The 19987-nt window shown below is 41.3% G+C and overlaps 1 protein-coding gene across 3 annotated transcripts in view; it reads right to left on the bottom strand.

The window, feature by feature from the left end:
- nek1 (NIMA-related kinase 1) overlaps window positions 1-18892 on the bottom strand; it is a 30460-nt gene extending 11568 nt beyond the window's left edge. For 2 of the 3 annotated variants that reach the window (XM_063001881.1, XM_063001882.1), the window contains exons 1-23: window positions 18820-18892; window positions 16257-16328; window positions 15990-16135; window positions 15794-15890; window positions 13959-14056; window positions 11524-11607; window positions 11359-11426; window positions 11007-11093; window positions 10782-10836; window positions 10289-10489; window positions 9604-9682; window positions 8318-8490; window positions 8004-8069; window positions 6774-6830; window positions 6643-6690; window positions 5686-5766; window positions 5429-5571; window positions 4065-4190; window positions 3540-3642; window positions 3350-3436; window positions 2147-2230; window positions 1986-2063; window positions 518-613 (exon numbers count right to left, since the gene is read on the bottom strand). In XM_063001881.1, coding sequence (XP_062857951.1) covers window positions 518-613; window positions 1986-2063; window positions 2147-2230; window positions 3350-3436; window positions 3540-3642; window positions 4065-4190; window positions 5429-5571; window positions 5686-5766; window positions 6643-6690; window positions 6774-6830; window positions 8004-8069; window positions 8318-8490; window positions 9604-9682; window positions 10289-10489; window positions 10782-10836; window positions 11007-11093; window positions 11359-11426; window positions 11524-11607; window positions 13959-14056; window positions 15794-15890; window positions 15990-16106 — 2028 coding nt within the window. In that variant the 5' untranslated portion in view covers window positions 16107-16135; window positions 16257-16328; window positions 18820-18892. The remainder of the gene's footprint in view (window positions 1-517; window positions 614-1985; window positions 2064-2146; window positions 2231-3349; window positions 3437-3539; window positions 3643-4064; window positions 4191-5428; window positions 5572-5685; window positions 5767-6642; window positions 6691-6773; window positions 6831-8003; window positions 8070-8317; window positions 8491-9603; window positions 9683-10288; window positions 10490-10781; window positions 10837-11006; window positions 11094-11358; window positions 11427-11523; window positions 11608-13958; window positions 14057-15793; window positions 15891-15989; window positions 16136-16256; window positions 16329-18819) is intronic. The other variant, XM_063001883.1, reaches the window with a different exon arrangement.
- Window positions 18893-19987: the final 1095 nt, after the last annotated feature.

The raw sequence follows: 19987 nt of genomic DNA, 5'->3' as shown, positions 1-19987 counted from the left end.
AGCTGGTTTACAGCTGCAATGAGAAAGTCCTTTAACCCACCCTCAGACATAGCAAACCATGTGTATGTTGGCATCCGGGAGACGAGAGCTTAAGATCCCACCAGTGGTGGACAAGCGTGTTTTTTATTGTTGTGCCACCCGCATGCCTGGTACAGTGTTTTTTACAGTGTTGTCCTAATACGGAGCAGATCCAACAACTTATGTTGATACTACTTACCTTAAGCAGATATGTTATTGCATGAGAAAATGATTTTGTTTAATTGGTTTTAAAATTGCTAATTAAAATCTGGGTGAATGTGCCCGTGTGAAAGGGGCTTAATATGCACATTTAAAGCACCAGACTTTTACTTTTTTTTACACATTTCCATTTCCCAATAGTCAAAGACACTGGGTATCTGATGAATGCACAGAACAAAAAACAGAGCTTATTATTCTTCGAATCCTTTGACCAAACCCTGACTGCTGAGATATGCATAACCAAATTTGTAAAACAGCAATAAAGTCAAAGCCTACTTACATGATCTTCCCATGCTTTCTTTTCTCTTTCATAAGCTTCTCTTCGTTTCTTCTCAAGCTGCTCTTTCAGTACAGCTGCACGAGCCTTTGACTGCGCCTGTCACATATCAAACACAGAGTCATTAGCACTGAAATACCAGGCCAATCTGCATAAACTATGTAACTGAATGAAGGAATCACTTACTCAGTCTTACAGAACAATAACATGTTATGTATGTAACTTTAGTGCATTTTGCATTTTATTCCTAGCAGTAGTTTCAGAGCTTGCAGTTCTGTCAAGTTGAAACACCACTCTCATCTCACAATTATTACAAAGCGTGTTGCTAAACCGTGCATTATTTATCTAAAATGTGTTTTTTATGAATATTTCACATAAAAGTGAGGGGAATGTTCTGTAAGGAATAAAACACCAATAAAAATAAAATTTTTGCACCAATAAACAATTTATTTTACTTTGCTGTTCCATCCCATTGGGCAAATCAGTGATCTTGAGAAAGGTGTAAGCTGTCCTTTATACACATGCTCACAAATGTGCTCACAGATAATGACTAGCCTTTTGATAGGAGGACAGAACAGGCTAGCTCACCAGAGCTGACATTTCCAACTCGTCGTTTCGAATCTCAGCTCTGCCATCCGGCATTATGGGCGCCCACATGAACAACGATTGTCTGTTTTTCATACAGGGTGGGAGCCTCTGCTGGCTGATCGATGGCGCCTGCACAGGGATGAGGGACAATGAGGATCATGGTGTGGCTCTTGGTATATAAAGCTGATCCGCATATGAACTCCTCTCATGCAGGTGAAAAGATGCAGTCGGCTACTGCACGTGTCGGGGTGGGTGTGTGTCAGTCTTGGCTCTCCTCAACCAACAAAAAAAAAAAGAAGGGCGGCACGGTGGCTAGCACTGTCGCCTCACAGCAGGAAGGTCCTGGGTTCGATCCCCAGGCAGCCCGGGTCCTTTCTGTGCGGAGTTTGCATGTTCTTCCCGTGTCCGAGTGGGTTTTCTTCGGGAGCTCTGGTTTCCTCCCACAGTCCAAAAACATGCAGTCAGGTTAATTGGAGACACTGAATTGCCCTATAGGTGAATGGGTGTGTGTATGGGTGTGTGTGTGTCTGCCCTGCGATGGACTGGCGTCCCGTCCAGGGTGTTACTGTGTGCCTTGCGCCCATTGAAAAGCTGGGATAGGCTCCAGCACCCCCTCCTTCTAAGCGGAGAAGCGGAGAAAATGAATGAATGAAAAAAAGAAAAGAAATGCTGTTCCTCCCATTAGGACAGCAGCGCCAATCAGCTCCAGGATTCTGGCCATGGATGGCTTATGAGTACATTATTATTATCATTAATTACAGCTTGATTAGGGATGCAACAGGTCTACAGGAATACAGCAAGGATAGGGCACCAGCGCTTTGCAGAGGACCACACACTCATCCATTCTTTCACAAACAGTGTAATACACAAAACTGATTCTGACCTTCAGAGTGTCAATCCTTTTCCTCCTGAGCTCCATCTCCTCAGAGGATTCCTGACTGTCAGAACCCTCACCATCACGCTGAAAAGCAAAGACGGAACATCACAACAACACTGAGAAAAGGAACAAAGCGTTTAAACCATACCAGTTGCACAGTGATCTACCTTCTCTCCCCTGAGACGAGCTTTGATCTGTTGACGCTCATTAAAGTTCTGCAGTCTGATCTGCCTCAGCCGTGTCAGGTATTCCTGCAGATCACACACACACTAAGTACAAAACCAGTACCTGTTCACATGTAGTCTTGCAAGGCCAGCCATTATCTCCAATGTGATTTGACCTCTAGAGGTAATTGTTGAGTACACTAATAATACAAGGTTCTTAAAAAAGTTTCCGCACTTTTTAAAACTCTATTGATTAAGAATATTAAAAACAAATGACATCACTTTTTTAATACCACCAGCAAAAAATGCTTTTGCTTGAGCTCATAGCCACTGCTTCTTAAAGCTTAAAGCTTCTTTGAGCATCCAAAAAGGTGAAAATCAGATGGAGCTAAATGCAGACTATAAGCTCTCTCAGTCTCTCAGACATGACTCCCGCCCTCACCGCTTCCAACCAAAATATAAAAGTGCGGAAACTTTTTGAAGATCCCTCATATATTTGGTACAGTAGTGCGTGATTTGGGACACAGCCCGAGTTGTGCCTTTATGAAGCAGTGACTGGCTTAAAGATGTTTTCCACCTCTGGGTTCTCCCCTTTATCTCCCAATCTAATGTTGTCCGAATCCCAATTGTGAATCTGCTACCACTTGCACAACCCCAAATCTAATCAAGAAGGTTCGGATCTATAAGCCCCTTTCCAACACATGTCCAATCCTGCCAGTGTTGGGATTCCACACAGAGCCACGCTAAGCCCCATTTCAGAGATTGTACCTGACCAGGTCTGTGGCTCTGCTGAGATTTAAAGTCACAGGTGCAAACACTCGGCAGTGTACTAGCACATTCGACCACTGCACCACCCAATCGCTAACTTATAAAATGTAAGCAAAGTTTTGTCCTGCTCTAATAAGATTTGATGTCTGGAGACACTTGTAAAACAGCTGGACCCTCGCAAAACTCTTACATCATGCATTGTGTGCACACTGACATTTATGAGACATTTAGGAGGTTATTTCTCACAAAACAGTAAAAAATGATATACAGTGGTTAAAAATGGCACCTGTGAAAACCAATAATCACATCATCACCATCATGCAGGGATTAATTATCCAATGAGAAACAAGTAGGGAAAAATAATGGAGGTTTAGCAGACATGGATGAGCAAAACAAAACAGACCAAGGATGAAGGTTGGGTTGAATCCATCCTCCTACCTCCTCCTCTTTGTTGACCCTGGGTCTCCTGCCACGGGACGAGTTTGTCCGACTTGCAAAGATGGCGGCCAGGTTTTGCCGGGCCCCCTGTTTATTATTTAGTTTTAACATTGTAACGTCACAAAAGCCATACCATCCACTACAAATCAGCACCATCTGGTGGGTTGATATAAGAGCACAAAGTTCTTACCAGCTGGCCTTCTGCACGGACTTTATTGAGCAAGGCTTCTTGCTTCCGCTGCAGGAATTCGTCCACCTGCTTGGCCCTCTCTGCTGCAACCTGAACTCGCAACCTACAGTAGGAAGTCAGTAAGAAATCCTTTATTATGGCAAACCAAATGTATAGCTAATAAATACATAAGCATATACACTTAATTAGTACACTGACAACTTTATTAGCAATGTACAAGCCAGAGTAAATACACATCAGTTGCTCTGTAGTGGCTAAATAAAAAGCATACATATGAAGTGACAAAGGGTGTTCAATTAGTGCAGAGGTCTATTACTCTAGCCCACCACCGCTGAGATCCTGGTTCCAATCTCAGAGGTATTATCAAACACTAGACGTCTACACAGACATGACTGGCGACATCTCAGGAGATAGGGTGGCTGAAGCTTTCTAATCGATTATTACCCTGTCCAGGGTGTTCATGCACCCAGTGTTTTCTGGTTGAACCTTGCCGAGGATAAAGCAACTGATGAAAATGAAACTGACCTGTTGGCATGGTCGTTTTTAGAGACACTCTCATTTTGGAGACTTGTCCTTCGTGCCTCTTTTTTAACCGAGTCATGATCTGGGAGGCAGGCGTGTCCATTCGGCATTCCAGCTTCCATGGCAGGCCTGGCCAGGTGAAAGGTAAAAAAAAACTGTTCAAAATTATTTAGAACTGTATTGTATAAATCAGACATTTTCTTAAATATTGTTTCATGGAGTTCAAAGCCCAAACCTTTGCCTACATTTATTTTGAGGGTTTGGTTGCAGATTGTTTGGGACCCTTAGGACAAGGGATGTATACAGAATGTTAAGACTACACAAGGGTTATATGTTCTTATAAAGCTCCACAATGCATTTATGCCATTTTTATCTTTTGAAATGATAGCATTGTCCTATACCATTGTCCTGCACCACGGTAGAAATTTTACATTCATTCTTGGAATTTGCCTACAAATCCTGATACACTACATCAGTGGTCCCAACCACTGGGCCGCAGACCGCTACCGGTCTGTGGGTCATTTATGACCGGGCCGCACAGAAAGAATAAATAATTACAGATTGCTACAAGAGCAATTACAAATCCAATACTCTTCGGGTGTTATTGAACCCAGTCATCACTAGGTAGGAGCAGCATCTCATTACAGCGAAAAAAGCTCAGAATTCACACTGATTTTTCCATTCTATAGCTATTCTATTTTAAATCCCCCCCAACCCCCCGTGGGTCCATGAAATTATATCTTATATGAAACCGGTCCATGGTGCAAAAAAGATTGGGGATCGCTACACAACATAACGGAAAGTATGCAAGCACATTAAAACAGAACCTTTTAAAATATACAAGGCCACAAAAAAAACTAATATTTATGCCTCTACATTCTTAACTGCACCTTCAACTTTTTGCATGGGGTGCTCTGGTGGCCTGGTGGTAAAACACACTAGCACACCAGAGCTGACATCTACAACTATGGGGTTTGAGACGATGACTGGCTAGTCCAAAGGGTGGAAATGCCAGAAAGGGATTCCTCGTAACTGTAATCACGGCCTTTGCTGGCTGGTCAATAGCTCCTGCACAGAGATGGAGCTGATGATTGGTGCATGATACAGATCTCCATATGAAGCCACCTTGTGAAAAAAGCATCCAGAAAAAGCAAAAGGTTAAAAAAAATCATCCAGCTAATGCACACATGTTAGAGTGTGTTGGTGCAGCACTCCTCAGTCAGAAGTGGAAATCAACAGCAGCAGAAGTAGTAAAATGAGACTGAGTAACTGGAAACAACTAGTTTACATACCACCATCAGCTTGTTACTTTTGAATAATGTTTCCTGTTCACTATGTACTTATCATACTTAACATACTATGCCTACCTGACATTGTCTGCAGCTTTGGATTCTTCGTTGGAAGCAAGAACAGGACCTGGCAGTGAAGGTGGGACATGGGCAGGGCCAAGAAGAAGGGAATGGCCTGGTAAGGGAGTAGGAAGAGCTCCAATTCCTCCACCCCCAAAGACCTAAACAAAAGAAATAAAAATAAAGTAATATCTTAATAACAAGACACAAACAGCGCCTAAAAAAAATCTGAATTTTTAGAAGGTAATCAGTGTGATCATCTAATCATGGTGCACCTTTCTCTCTGGGCTGCTGCCACCGCTGGAGCTCAGAACGTGCTTCCAACCTTGCTCTCTTGCACGGTGGATCCGGTTAAGCTAAGATTAAAACATCAAAAACCATTTTCATCATGAATAACAGTCATAAAGGTAATATAATAAACTAATCAGATACAATTGGAGTGAAAAGTATTTATATCTTTGTAAGGGACACGACAACTTACATCCCACATTAACCCACTTATATCCCTCAGTTTTACTGCAATGTCTAATTCCCTCCCAAAAATAAATACAGTTTAATTCAAAATGACACACATTGACCACCATAAAAAGCTCCACTCATGTTATAAGGTGTTTGATTTTGAAGCAGGGGCTATCTCCTTGAACAGCAGTCTCAAACACAACAGCACTATGAATCTTGCCAGGCCATGTTCCAGCAGCTTCTATTTAATGGCAGATTTTTTTTTTGCACTTTCCGCCTAGTTTGCAGTAGCCGACTGCATCTTTTCACCTACACGAGGTGCGATCATATGTGGATCAGCTTTGTGTATGGAGACACACCCTGTCCACATTATCCTATGTCTCTGTGCAGGCGTCATCAATCAGCCAGCAGAGGCTATAATTGCATCAGTGATGAGGAATCCCCAAAGACGGGGGATAATTGAGTGATTGACAGCAAATGACTCTCTATATGTGATGTTTACAGAACTTCTTACAGTTACATTTTCAACAGTTAGGAGACACTTTTTATTCAAAGCAACTTTCAGTACTGTGAAAGCAATTGAGTGTTAAGGGCCTTGCTCAAGGCCCAACAGTGAAAACATGGCAGTGGTGGGGCTTGAACCAGCAACCTTTTGATTACTAGTCCTGTACCTTAACCACTAGGCTACACACTAGGCAGTTTTGGGTTTCAATCATTTAGTCAAGAAAAAGGTATGCTTTTCATATGCAGTTCACATACGGTAAATACGTTACCTTTTCCTTCTCAAACCTTTTCACTTGAGCAGCTTTTAGCAGAAACATCTGTAAAAAACAAACACTGGCTTTACATTTCTGACTCAAAATTAAAAAAATTGATAGCCTGGTGAAAGAGAATAAATGCTCACCTGCTCTTTCTGTTTCCACTCTCTCTCCGGCTCCATCCGCTTCTTCCTCACTCCTTCCTGAACCAGAGCAAAGCGTAAACTAAATTATAGTAGGCACCCAAGTTCACTCCTTTACTAAACAGGGGCAGTGGTAGGTCACCGGTTAAGGTACTAGACTAGTAATCCGAAGGTTGCGGTTTAAACCCCACCACAACCAAGATGCCACTGTCTGGCCCTTGAACAAGGCCCTTAATCTTAAGATGCTTAAATTGTACTAGGTCGAAACAGTAAGTCCTTTTGGCTAAAGTGTCTGCTAAATGCAGTAGATGTACTATAGATTGCTCCCAGTATAGTTCCTATTTGGATACATTACATTCCCTGATGGTGGCTTCTGTGCAACAGCCTGCAGTAGATTCTTACAGAGAGCTTTAACATGCGCTACAAATTATGCCATGCCCCCTGCATTTCTCCACCAGGGGTCACTGTTGCAGCAGCAGCAAAGGGATTATTCCCCATCCTGCCTTACCTGGCCCAGACATGGCCAACTGTATTTGATGTACACCCGCTCAGAGAACCCTTAAATGGTTTTCAGTTTGACTAAAATTGTATTTGCAATGACCTACAACATGAATGGAAAATCTGCTTTTTATCAGCACAGAGCTGCTGCTGCACAGTGCATATGGATTCATAGTAGGACTCTGCTGATCAATGCAGAACTACTGTAGTTGTAGACATGCAATCCATATTCATGTAACTGTTCTACATAACTGCCCTATTCAGCTATTTTTCTTTCTTTTTTTCCCCTCTTTCGACTGCTCCCATATTTAGGAGTCACCACAGCGGATCACAATTTTTACGCCGGATGCTTTTCCTGATGCAACCCTTCTATTTCTATCAGGCACTGAAAGTGCACCTCCCAATTGCTAGACTTACCACCCGAGCGGCCTGTTAAGCTGTTTTTCGTTCAATAAAGCATAATGCCCTGTTAACACGGATGTGTTTTATATTCTGACGGGACTCTAAAAGCTTGCCGGACACTAATAAAGAGTCTATAAAGAGTGGCCTTCTTATTAGCGCACATGGGTTTAGAATGGGATGTCTAATAATCTGATGGTCAGGTGTTCACACACATTTAATCATATAGTGTACATAAGTCAGGAACACATTGCTTGCCTAGTCAGGGTCTAAGATATAGATCAATCTAAAGAAGTGAAAAGATAAGGTAGAGGAGAGGAGGTTGAATGGTGGTACCTCACGCTTCCTTCTCTCATCCTCCACTCGATTAATTCTCCGCTGAACTGCTGCTGGAGGGGGAGCCTGCATAACATGACATTGTTTGGATCAGACATCTCTAACACATATAAGCCAACCATGTTAGTTCTGAACTTAATAATAAATACATCCAACCACTGGTAAGAATAAAGCCAATGTCCCATTACTTACAATCATAATTAGCAGTAAACTGGCACAAAAGGGTAGCAGTGCCTGCTGAATTCCATTTGTACCAGACAACATACTAAAGAAAGAACCAACATGCAACATGTGCTCAGTCACTAGGGCCTTACCTGTTTGTGTTTTATGACAGGTTTTCTCTCCGCCGGTTTCCTAACTGCATCAGCTGCTCTCCGGGCAGGATCAGCAGGTCTCTTTGCTGTTAAAGGCACTCCGTATTTGGCAGCTGGTTTGGTGATTTTATGGGCAGGGGTGACAGACGCCTGACCAGGGGCAGGGTGTTTGGCTGAAGAAAGGAGAGAAGGTTTGTTAGGGTGAATGTAAAACTGACTCTGACTAGACTGCTACTAACAGTAATGAAAACAAAATTACCCTGTTTCCAATGTTTACATTTGGAATATTTATTAATACAAATCATTAAAATTCACATTAAACAAAAAAGCTACTCAACACCCACTGACCCTGTGAGAAATTACTCCCCAACTGACTGTTTGTGCCACTTTTAGCTGCAAAAACTAAATACTTGTCTTTTTTGAGGTAGGATCACTCCAAAACTTAATTTTAGGGGCAGTTTGAACCCTTTTAAAAAGACTTGCTCTTGTGCTACAGATCTTTCACTTGTTGCATAACACAGCTGCATCTGAGTGTCAGATTTGGCAAATGTGAGAGTTATCAGTGGTTTCTACTTTGTATCTTACAGATACCATACCATTTTTGCCCAGTTGCTTTCTAATAGTGGAATATAAATGCTGAACTTTTGCTGAGGAGAGCAGAACCTGTTTCTTAGATGTTTGCACGCTTCAAGAAATATGTCTAAGTCCTCCGCTTTGGGAAGTTTTACCACATGTTTTCTTTCTTTGGTCCTGTTTGTTGAGACCATTTGACCTGTTACCATTAGACCGACAACCCTGTTAAATCTATACCTCATCCAATTAAGCCTGGGTGTGTCTAGTTTAACTGAATCCAATTATTAATTATGTTTGTTAATTGGTTTATTAAGCAAACAAGGGTTCAAAGTTTTTTTTCCACAGAGGGTGATGTGTTTACTCAAATTATCTTATACGGAAATGTGTTCCAAATATGGAAAACAGAATCTGAAAGATGGCAAATACTTTTCTACTGTACTATATGTACAATGCAATATGTTTACCCAGCTTGCTATTTATCCACACATTCATTATCCATCCCACCAATTCAATCAATGTCTCATTATCCATTACTGGACAGCAATCCACCCATCAATTATCCATTCATTCCACCAATCCACACTTCAGTTAATTACCCATTCCTCTAGAATTATCTATCCATCATTCATACAATTATCCATTACTGTCTTCTCCATCCATCAATCCAGCATCCATCTATACATCCATTCATGTGTAGCATAAAGTGGATTTACCTGGTAATCCCTGGGCAACATTCATTTTAGGTTGCTGGAGAAGTTGGCCAACTTCAGGGGTGAATTCCTGATCAATGAGCTGAAACACATCAGAAGGACAAGCACACAAAGTTCAGATGCTATAACACAATGTGCCAGACTCGTTCATACAGCCATATTTGTTTAAAACTAACTGAAAAAGAAATCAAATTCAGCCTAATATGCTGTCAGAACAGTTTGAAGCCACCAAGACATGGACTTCACCAGAGATCTTAAGGATCCCTGTGGTGTCTGGTACCCAGCAGGTCCTTAAATTCTCCGACAGTGCATCATGTACACCATTCACACATGCTCAGGTCACATGATCTTAGCGAAAATAGGATTCATTAGACCATTCGATCTTTGAACTGCTGCAATGTCTAGTTCCGATGCCTGCATAGCTCTAGGTATCAATGAGATTTGGTCGCCCCAACAATCTGTCTGCGGTTTGTCCCTCAATTGCAGCAGCAATGAAGAACCAATGCCAAAATTCCCCACACAACCAATCGTGTCTGTGTGGGCGCCCAGCTGGTCAATAGCACACCTTACTTGAAACTTGTATTAGACCGCTGCACCGCCCGAGCACCCACACTACCTGTTTTTTTCATCAGTGGCACAACTGTAGAAATGAGCTTGAAGCTAGCAGATATTTTTGTTTGTGTCTAACCTGTGGGGAGAGAAGCTTGTGGATTCTGCGGGCGAGGAATGGCTTGTCCAGTATTGCGCTGACCGATGGTCTCTCACGGGGGTTGCGCTTGAACAGCTGGCCTAAAAGTGTCTGCAGATCCTGAGAGTAGTTCACCGAGACCGGGGGGTACGAACCACGGATGATCTTTAGCACCAGGTTCTTCATGTTTCCAGCCTCAAACTAACAAACAAATTCATAAGCAAAGACGGAAAGACACAAAGCCTGTTATCTCTTTCAAATAATTATTTAAAGACTAAAACATAAAGAATTAAAATATCAATGGAGGCATTTTATCGAAACCAGCAGGAGGATAAAATAAGGTAGAGTTTCCTGAAAATCTGCACTTTCACCTTTAATAACTAGGAGAAAGAATTTCTGACATGTAACAGACATAATTTACAACACACATCATTCACTTCCCAACAGCAAACACATAAAATCCAACAGACTGTAGCACTCATGTGGTACTTACAGCATGCTTAAGTGTGCACATTTCATACAGGACACACCCCAACGCCCAAATATCACTAACAAATGGAGATAGAAGAGCAAAGAAACAAATAGACAAGATTAAAATTAACATTAACAGGCATCTCAACCAAACAGCAGAGGCTACACATGTACAGGGGCAATGTTTTCAATCTTATCCCGGCTAGTAAACAATAACATCCTGATATGCTGCATTAAAGCACACTACCTTTTGTTGTTGTATGGTTTATTTTCACAAATCTCAGGTGAGAGATAGTAAGGCGTTCCAATGCAGGTCCTTGCCAACTCCACAGTGCTGCACACAAAATATTAAAAACCATCAACCAGTAACATTTCTGTACTTACCAAGTGTCCTTTGTTTAGTTTGTTCGTGAATTGTGTTTAAACCTTAATTTGATTGACAATGTTAACCACAAGACAGTCAACAATCTGTAACAGTCAGGACAAGCAATTGTTTTCTTAAGATAAAAACCCAGATCTCAGCTGTAGTGGGCTAGCTTGATAGACTGCTTTGCCATATTAAAAACACAACAATAAAATGCATTTTATGCATCTCTTACCTGTTTAAAACTCTGGCAATCCCAAAGTCCCCCAACTGTACTGTACCATCCTTAGTCAGAAATATATTCTGGAAAGACAAGATTTTAATTGTAGATTAGACTTGAGTTAGAGTTAGACTTGTTATTTTGGACCAGGCACCATAGCTGTGTGTGTCCGAACAGTACCTGTGACTTGATGTCTCTGTGGAGGATCTTACGTTCATGCACATGCTTAAGAGCCAGGCATATCTGAACAAACCAATCAAGTATCTGCAAAAGATAAAAGAAAAAAATAGGTAAACATGTGATCAGACCTGCGAAGGAAAGCCCTACATTTTTATTTCCAGTAAATCCAGGTCTGTTGCAGTTCATATACTCGTCCAACATCAGTGCCTGACCTGACATATTGCATTTAACCACAGACACACTTCAAACTCTTATGGAATGCTTTTTCCTGAAGTGGAGTGGAGGCTGTTATAACCACAAAGAGTGGACAGGAATGGGGTGGAGTAGGGTAGAGGGGCAAGAATGGGATGTCCACCATGCTTACGGTCAAGTGAGCACATGCTTTTGACCATACAGCATACAGTGTATCACAAAAGTGAGTACACCCCTCACATTTCTGCAGATATTTAAGTATATCTTTTCATGGGACAACACTGACAAAATGACACTTTGACACAATGAAAAGTAGTCTGTGTGCAGCTTATATAACAGTGTAAATTTATTCTTCCCTCAAAATAACTCAATATACAGCCATTAATGTCTAAACCACCGGCAACAAAAGTGAGTACACCCCTTAGTGAAAGTTCCTGAAGTGTCAATATTTTGTGTGGCCACCATTATTTCCCAGAACTGCCTTAACTCTCCTGGGCATGGAGTTTACCAGAGCTTCACAGGTTGCCACTGGAATGCTTTTCCACTATTCCATGACGACATCACGGAGCTGGCGGATATTCAAGACTTTGCGCTCCTCCACCTTCCGCTTGAGGATGCCCCAAAGATCTTCTATTGGGTTTAGGTCTGGAGACATGCTTGGCCAGTCCATCACCTTTACCCTCAGCCTCTTCAATAAAGCAGTGGTCATCTTAGAGGTGTGTTTGGGGTCATTATCATGCTGGAACACTGCCCTGCAACCCAGTTTCCGGAGGGAGGGGATCATGCTCTGCTTCAGTATTTCACAGTACATATTGGAGTTCATGTGTCCCTCAATGAAATGTAACTCCCCAACACCTGCTGCACTCATGCAGCCCCAGACCATGGCATTCCCACCACCATGCTTGACTGTAGGCATGACACACTTATCTTTGTACTCCTTACCTGATTGCCGCCTCACATGCTTGAGACCATCTGAACCAAACAAATTAATCTTGGTCTCATCAGACCATAGGACATGGTTCCAGTAATCCATGTCCTTTGTTGACATGTCTTCAGCAAACTGTTTGCGGGCTTTCTTGTGTAGAGACTTCAGAAGAGGCTTCCTTCTGGGGTGACAGCCATGCAGACCAATTTGATGTAGTGTGCGGCGTATGGTCTGAGCACTGACAGGCTGACCCCCCACCTTTTCAATCTCTGCAGCAATGCTGACAGCACTCCTGTGCCTATCTTTCAAAGACAGCAGTTGGATGTGACGCTGAGCACGTGCACTCAGCTTCTTTGGACGACCAACGCAAGGTCTGTTCTGAGTGGACCCTGCTCTTTTAAAACGCTGGATGATCTTGGCCACTGTGCTGCAGCTCAGTTTCAGGGTGTTGGCAATCTTCTTGTAGCCTTGGCTATCTTCATGTAGCGCAACAATTCGTCTTTTAAGATCCTCAGAGAGTTCTTTGCCATGAGGTGCCATGTTGGAACTTTCAGTGACCAGTATGAGAGAGTGTGAGAGCTGTACTACTAAATTGAACACACCTGCTCCCTATGCACACCTGAGACCTAGTAACACTAACAAATCACATGACATTTTGGAGGGAAAATGACAAGCAGTGCTCAATTTGGACATTTAGGGGTGTAGTCTCTTAGGGGTGTACTCACTTTTGTTGCCGGTGGTTTAGACATTAATGGCTGTATATTGAGTTATTTTGAGGGAAGAATAAATTTACACTGTTATATAAGCTGCACACAGACTACTTTTCATTGTGTCAGTGTCATTTTGTCAGTGTTGTCCCATGAAAAGATATACTTAAATATCTGCAGAAATGTGAGGGGTGTACTCACTTTTGTGATACACTGTATATGTACTGTATATAGTTCACTCCAGTACCCCAACGGCACATTGGCTAGGTGGGTAGCTCTGTTGCCTCCCAGGAAGAAAGGTACTGGGTTCCAACTTGCAGGTAGAGCGGTCAGTGTCCTTTCTGTGTGAAGTTTGCATGCTCTCCCTGTGTCTGTGTGGGTTTCCTCCCACGTCCAAAAACTGGAGATATACATTTGCCCATGACTGTGTTTGACATTGAACTCAACTGATAAATCATGTGTAACCTGTACCATCTACCTGTCCTGTTATGAATGTAACCAAAGTGTAAAATGTGACTTTATAATGCAAAGAAAACAAACACCCCAGCACCCCAACAATGTAATGGTAAGGTAATCAAATACTTTTGGTAATTGATAACTAATGTACTCACTTGTTCTTCTGGGAATAGAACTCCATTTTGGTTATTGATCTTCTTAAACAGGTCTCCTCCCTCACAGTAATCCATTACTATATACAAGCAGCCACTTTCTGTAGAGAAGCAAAGAGAGGGGCAAGCAATATAAAAATGACTGCTTCACTACACCACTTAAGTACCTGCTTGACATTTGCAAAATTATACATCAGTAACCAAAGATGTACAGCCTCGATGCAACCAGCAACAGCAGCAGAGTACAGGAAGCCATTAACTCAAGATACTCTCTCAGTAATTCAATTCCAGTGCTCGTAGCGTCCACAATTACTCAGGCTTAGCTCGGCTGTCAAACAGAGAATGCTAACCAGGGACATGAAAACACACAGCTTTCTTATTGATCAAAAGCTTTGCAATAGCAAGGTTGTACTTAGTTGAATGCTTTGTATTAAATGACATCATTTGGACACAAAAATAAGAGATTACAATAATGAAGGAGGCATCTATGTGATCGAGAGACAAAAACTATTTAAACAATAGCATCACCGCTTCTATGGTTAGTGTAAGGGCATTATTATTGGATAAGCATCACTATTGGCCAATAATCTAAACTTTGATATCTAGAGATGTACCGATCAGGGTTTTTGGCAACGATTTCGATCTCCGATCTCCTTTCAGGGCGATCGGCCGATAGCCGATTCTGATCGGGGGGGGGGGGGGGGGGGGGGTTAATGTTATCCAGTTCAGTCTGAAAAAAAAACTTAGAGCCTCACAGTGAAGATAAACCGGAGACAAACGCAACAGCGCGCGTGTGTGTGTTTGTGCCTTTAAGAGATGATCTGTTTAGTGTCGCTAAGTGATTCATGAGTCGATTCGTTTTCATGCGATGCGTAAGTTCTTCTTCTCGGTTATCTCTCCGTGTTTACTGTTATTAATTAAACGTCGTGGTTTTAAATAAACACCAGATACTTCAGAACAGTTTGTGTGACTCTTTTACATTAAAAAGCTTAATTTAAAAGCTTAATTAAACTGCTATTACCACAGATCTGTAACCGAGTCAGACTCGTTCCGTCTAAAAGTTTTCTGATGATCCTAAAAGTTCAGCAGATGATCCTGAACTAACGAATTTGATAATGAATAAACTTTTGCCTCTGATTGGCTCTGTAACGTTTTCTGTTCTCATCTACATCACAAGTAAGAACCGCTCACGATTTACCAAAGTGAACCAGGAGTTTATATAACGTGCTGATAGAATCGACTCAGATGTGACGGGGTTGAATTATCTTTTTAAAGTAAATATTTCAATCAGAAAAATTACATCGTATGTATGATGCACAACGTTAATGATGTTATTTTAGGTCATGAAGAGCTTTCACTGTGGTTTCTGTACGATGGTTGATGAATGGTGATGTTATGGTTGGTGCTTCGTAGCTCAAAGTCTGGATCAATCCACTGAGCTGTTAACTTAACGTGATCTTTTATATATCACACGATCGGATCGGCTACTTTTAGGAAATATCGGCCGATTGCCGATAGCATATTTTGATTAAAAATCGGCCGATACTCAGACGACTTTGAAATATGTCTGTGGGAATTTCTGCCCAGCCAGTCAAAAGAGCCTTTGTATTGCTGGGCACTAATGTTGCTCAAGAGAGCCTTAATTGATGTTCCAGTTCATTTCAAAGCTGTTCAGTGGGGCTGATGTCAGGGCTCTGGTGCAGCACACTGGAGTTTCTTTAAATCAAGCTTCTTTATAGACCTTGCTTTGTGCACAGGGACACAATCATTCTGGAACAGGAAAGGACCTTCCCCAAACTCTTGCTGCCAAATTGGAAGCATATAATTTCAGATGTTACCTTCAAATGATGCTTTGTACTGCACAATGTTGGGATGGCTCATGTTAGCCAGGACAGCCACTTCTTTGCGTGACTCCCGTCTTTCTTTATTAGACATCTGTACAGAAACAGACACATTAAAGCTCTGAAGGTAACAGTATGTTTAAATGAAGATGAAGCATGACCATATTTTTAGAAAGCAACATGAACAGCTTACCCTGGAGATGCCAATCTCCTTGATGACATACTGCCGGCCATCTTCCTTTGATCTCACCAGGATAGCTTTTCCAAAGGATCCCTCACCGATCTTTCTCACCTTTTCATATTTATCCATGTTTGGCTCAATCCTTCATGCTGTAAGGACTAACACAAATAAGTCTTGAAAAGAACCTAATCCAAAAGCAGTGATCTGTATAATCTGCACTGCATTGCAGTATTATGTACTGGTTTTTTTTTTTTACTGTATGCATGTGTAAACACGTACCTGTAATTTGACACTTATCTGCTGATGCAGTTTGTTTGATTACATTCCAAGTTCTGCATAAAAAAGCAAAATCTGCAAATAAAAAAATATGCAAATATATTTTACTATGGTGACTTTGAAAAAATCCTGTGATTAAAAATCTGTAAGATGTATTACAACATTAGAACTCATGCATTTGTAAATGGAGTTTTTGGTAAAATGATGATAAAGACTCAGGATATAATATCAGGATACCCCTTGTATGGGTAGAAAAAAACGATTAACCACTTTTTTATACTTTACTTTGAACCTCAAAGTAAACAGGTGAAATGAAATAGTATTAAACAATGTTTTTGGTAAATGTTTGTCATGTTTACCGACAATGTGTAGGATCAACATTTTGTCTAGTGCATACAGTCGAGGTCAAGTTACCCTCTGGGTAACATAATTAGAAGGCATGGGCTCCAGTTTCACTGTTTTGCAGATGATGTTCAAATCTACATCTACACCAAACCATCTCATACTCTTCCTCCCACTGTACTAATCGAATGTCTGACTGATGTACGGGCCTGGATGAGTGAAAACTTCCTGAGCCTAAATAGCACTAAATCTGAGGCCATACTGATTTCCTCACCTGCGACTGTCAGGAAGCTCAGTAACATTAATTTTTCTATACCGGGTTTTGTTACTTCTTCCTCTGCTCAGGTTCGAAATCTGGGTGTCATTCTGGACACAACACTGTCATTTGAGCCTCACATCAAAAATATATGCAAAACCGCCTTTTACCATCTTAAGAACATTTCAAGAATTCGCCCTTTTCTTTCTTTTACTGCTGCTGAGACTATTATTCATGCATTTGTGACATCCCGTATCGATTATTGTAATGCAATGTTATATGGTCTCCCTAACCGGCTTTTAAACAGATTACAGTATGTCCAAAACTCTGCAGCCAGGGTGCTGACCCGTAAAAGATCTGGGGAACATAGTACACCTGTGCTGAGGGATCTTCACTGGCTTCCAGTACAGTTTAGAGTGCATTATAAAATACTGGTGCTTGTCTATAAGTCTCTCCATGGCCTCGCCCCCACATACTTGACTCACTTACTTCAGAGCTATGTTCCGTCACGCACTTTACGCTCCTCAAATTCACATCTCCTAGCAGTTCCATCTGCAAAATTACGTTCTGTAGGTGACAGAGCTTTTAGTGTTGCTGGCCCTAAACTGTCATTCATTGTCATTATTCAAAGTTAGTCTCAAAACACATCTCTATCAGTTAACTTATGAGTGAGCAATCGCTTAATCATTTATTTAGTGTTTTATTTTCATCTTATATTTTCATTGTTTTGTTTTAATTTTGTCTTATCTTGTATTTTATTCTACTTTTATACCATTACTATCCTAATCATGACATTATTATCTATTTTATTTACATGCACATTACTGTTTTATGTTGATGCTCTCTGTAATTTTTATTGTTTTTTATTGTACAGTGGCCTTGGGTCTCGTGAAAGGCGCTTTATAAATAAAATGTATTATTATTATTATTATCAAGTGTTCAAATAGACTGTGTATATATATATATGGCTTTAGTGGATTTCAGTGATTTCTGCAAGTGTGACAGTATGAATAGACTTTTTTGTTTAAAGGCTTTGCACAGATTTAAGTTTTTCGAATGAACATTTCTGCATTTTTTTTTTTGACGTCCCAATCTAGTTGTTTCCAACTCCCCGACTCTAACTTCCTTCGCCTTTTGTACCAACCCCGCCCCACACATGCAGCCGCCAACCGCTTCTTTTCACCTGCTAGAGGCAGAGTCTCACAGTTTGGGCTCCTGAGCAAAGCCCTTAACCCTCAATTGAACAAACTGCATTTGATCACAATTCTAAATCGCTTTGGATCAAAGTGTCTGTTAAAGGCGATCGTGTCTCAGTCCAATGGGTGCTGTCGAACTTGCCCTATTTATTTGGGCATAGGAAAATCACTATAAGCATAATTATTAGATGGCAGTATAAAACTTCATAGATCTACACATTTATCATTTACATGTTTGTTTGTACGTCAAAACCTTTTGAACACAAAAGTTTGTGTTCCAATCTTTTAGTCACAGAAAATGAACAGTTGCTGAAATCACTTGAAATTACAAGACTGCCATGTCATACATGTCTATTACTTATTTATGTAGACTTTTGACCACAACTGCACAACACACAAACAAGAAATGTGCATAAAGAAACTGACTATTTAATGGACTAGCCATCAAATAACTGTCCTGAACCAGAGCATCAAATCCTCAATGCAGCCAAACAGCTACTGAGTGAGTTCCATACTGCATACTACCGTACTAAAGAGTATCTCAGATTAGTACACAACCGACGGTGCGATGACTGTTGTGGCATACTAGTTAGTAGTATAGTATGCAAGTATGCAATCCATGATGCAGTCGTTATTTTTCCACTAGCAACAGCAACGGCATTAACATGGCAAATTAGTACAAATTCCACAAGGACGCTTTACAGAACCGCCTAAACACAACATTTATCGTTATATGTTACAGTTTTACAACAGAAAGTTAAATATTTGCTACCTCAGCTGCCTGGTTTGCTATGTACAAGCGACCGCTGTATCAAACCGCCAGCTTGATCATTTTTACTCCTTCTCTATGAAGCTAAGTAGGTAATGTGTTGCGTCATGACATAAACGGTATTTCATTGGTTGAGAGATTCGGCTCTGGGCGGTGATTGGTTAGTCTTCCTGTCTTTTCCGACTAACGCCGAACACGAGTTCGGTTGTCAGTGTTTGGTGAAAGAGATCACCTAGCAACGGTTACCAGCTAAGACACGAGCTTGATGTACAATCACGTGCTGTGAAATTTATTGAGAATATGAGTTTTCGATCTGAAAGTCATTGAAACATTGCACCTTATCACAAGTCGGGCATTGTTAATCATTAACAAGGAGTAAAAGGCCATGCCATGAAGTAAAATGATACTATTTGCGATTTCTAGCTACCATATTATAGGTCTTAGATGCAGTATGTATGCATTCATATGTATTTACTGATATTAATTGAGTAATTTGTTAAAATCAAAAAATAATATAATAGTGTAAATGGAAATAATCATCCAACTGAGGCCTGAATTCAAAATCACTCAAATTCAGACCAACGGAACCTAAGTACTGGTGTACCACAAGGCTGTGTGCTTTCACCCCTTCTCTTCAGTCTCTATACAAATGACTGTGTTTTTAAGGAACCAGCTGTAAAGATCCTTAAGTTTGCTGATGACACCACGGTGGTGGGCCTCATAACTGATGGTGACGAGTCTGCCTACAGGAAAGAAGTCGAGAAGTTGGTCTCATGGTGCAGCGACACGGACTGTTCTTTGGGGGTCTCCTCCTAGACCTGGATCCAGGCATCAGTAAGTTCCTGGATAGTCTGTGGCTCTATTTGCTTCGTCAGATGCACTGATATGTAGTGTCCCAGAGGTTCTCAGTTAGATTCAGGTCTGGGGAACATGAGGGCCAGTCCATGGCATTAATGCCTTCATCGTCCATGAACTGCCTACACACTCCAGCGATATAATGTGGAACCCCTCTCATGCCACCCTCATAAGTTCTTTTTCTGACAGTTTGGACGGAAAATGCACATGTGTAGCCCGTTGGAGGTCATTATGTTGGGCTCTGGTCCTGATCCTGCATTGATGCTCTTCAAGCTTCTTCATGCTCTTAAGACTGTGCTAGGAGCAGTGGCGGTTC

Source organism: Trichomycterus rosablanca, chromosome 9 (genome assembly GCF_030014385.1).
Source record: "Trichomycterus rosablanca isolate fTriRos1 chromosome 9, fTriRos1.hap1, whole genome shotgun sequence".
In the NCBI taxonomy this organism is placed as follows: domain Eukaryota; kingdom Metazoa; phylum Chordata; class Actinopteri; order Siluriformes; family Trichomycteridae; genus Trichomycterus; species Trichomycterus rosablanca.
Note: the sequence above shows the minus strand (reverse complement) of the source record. Positions and strands in the feature narration are given on the sequence as shown.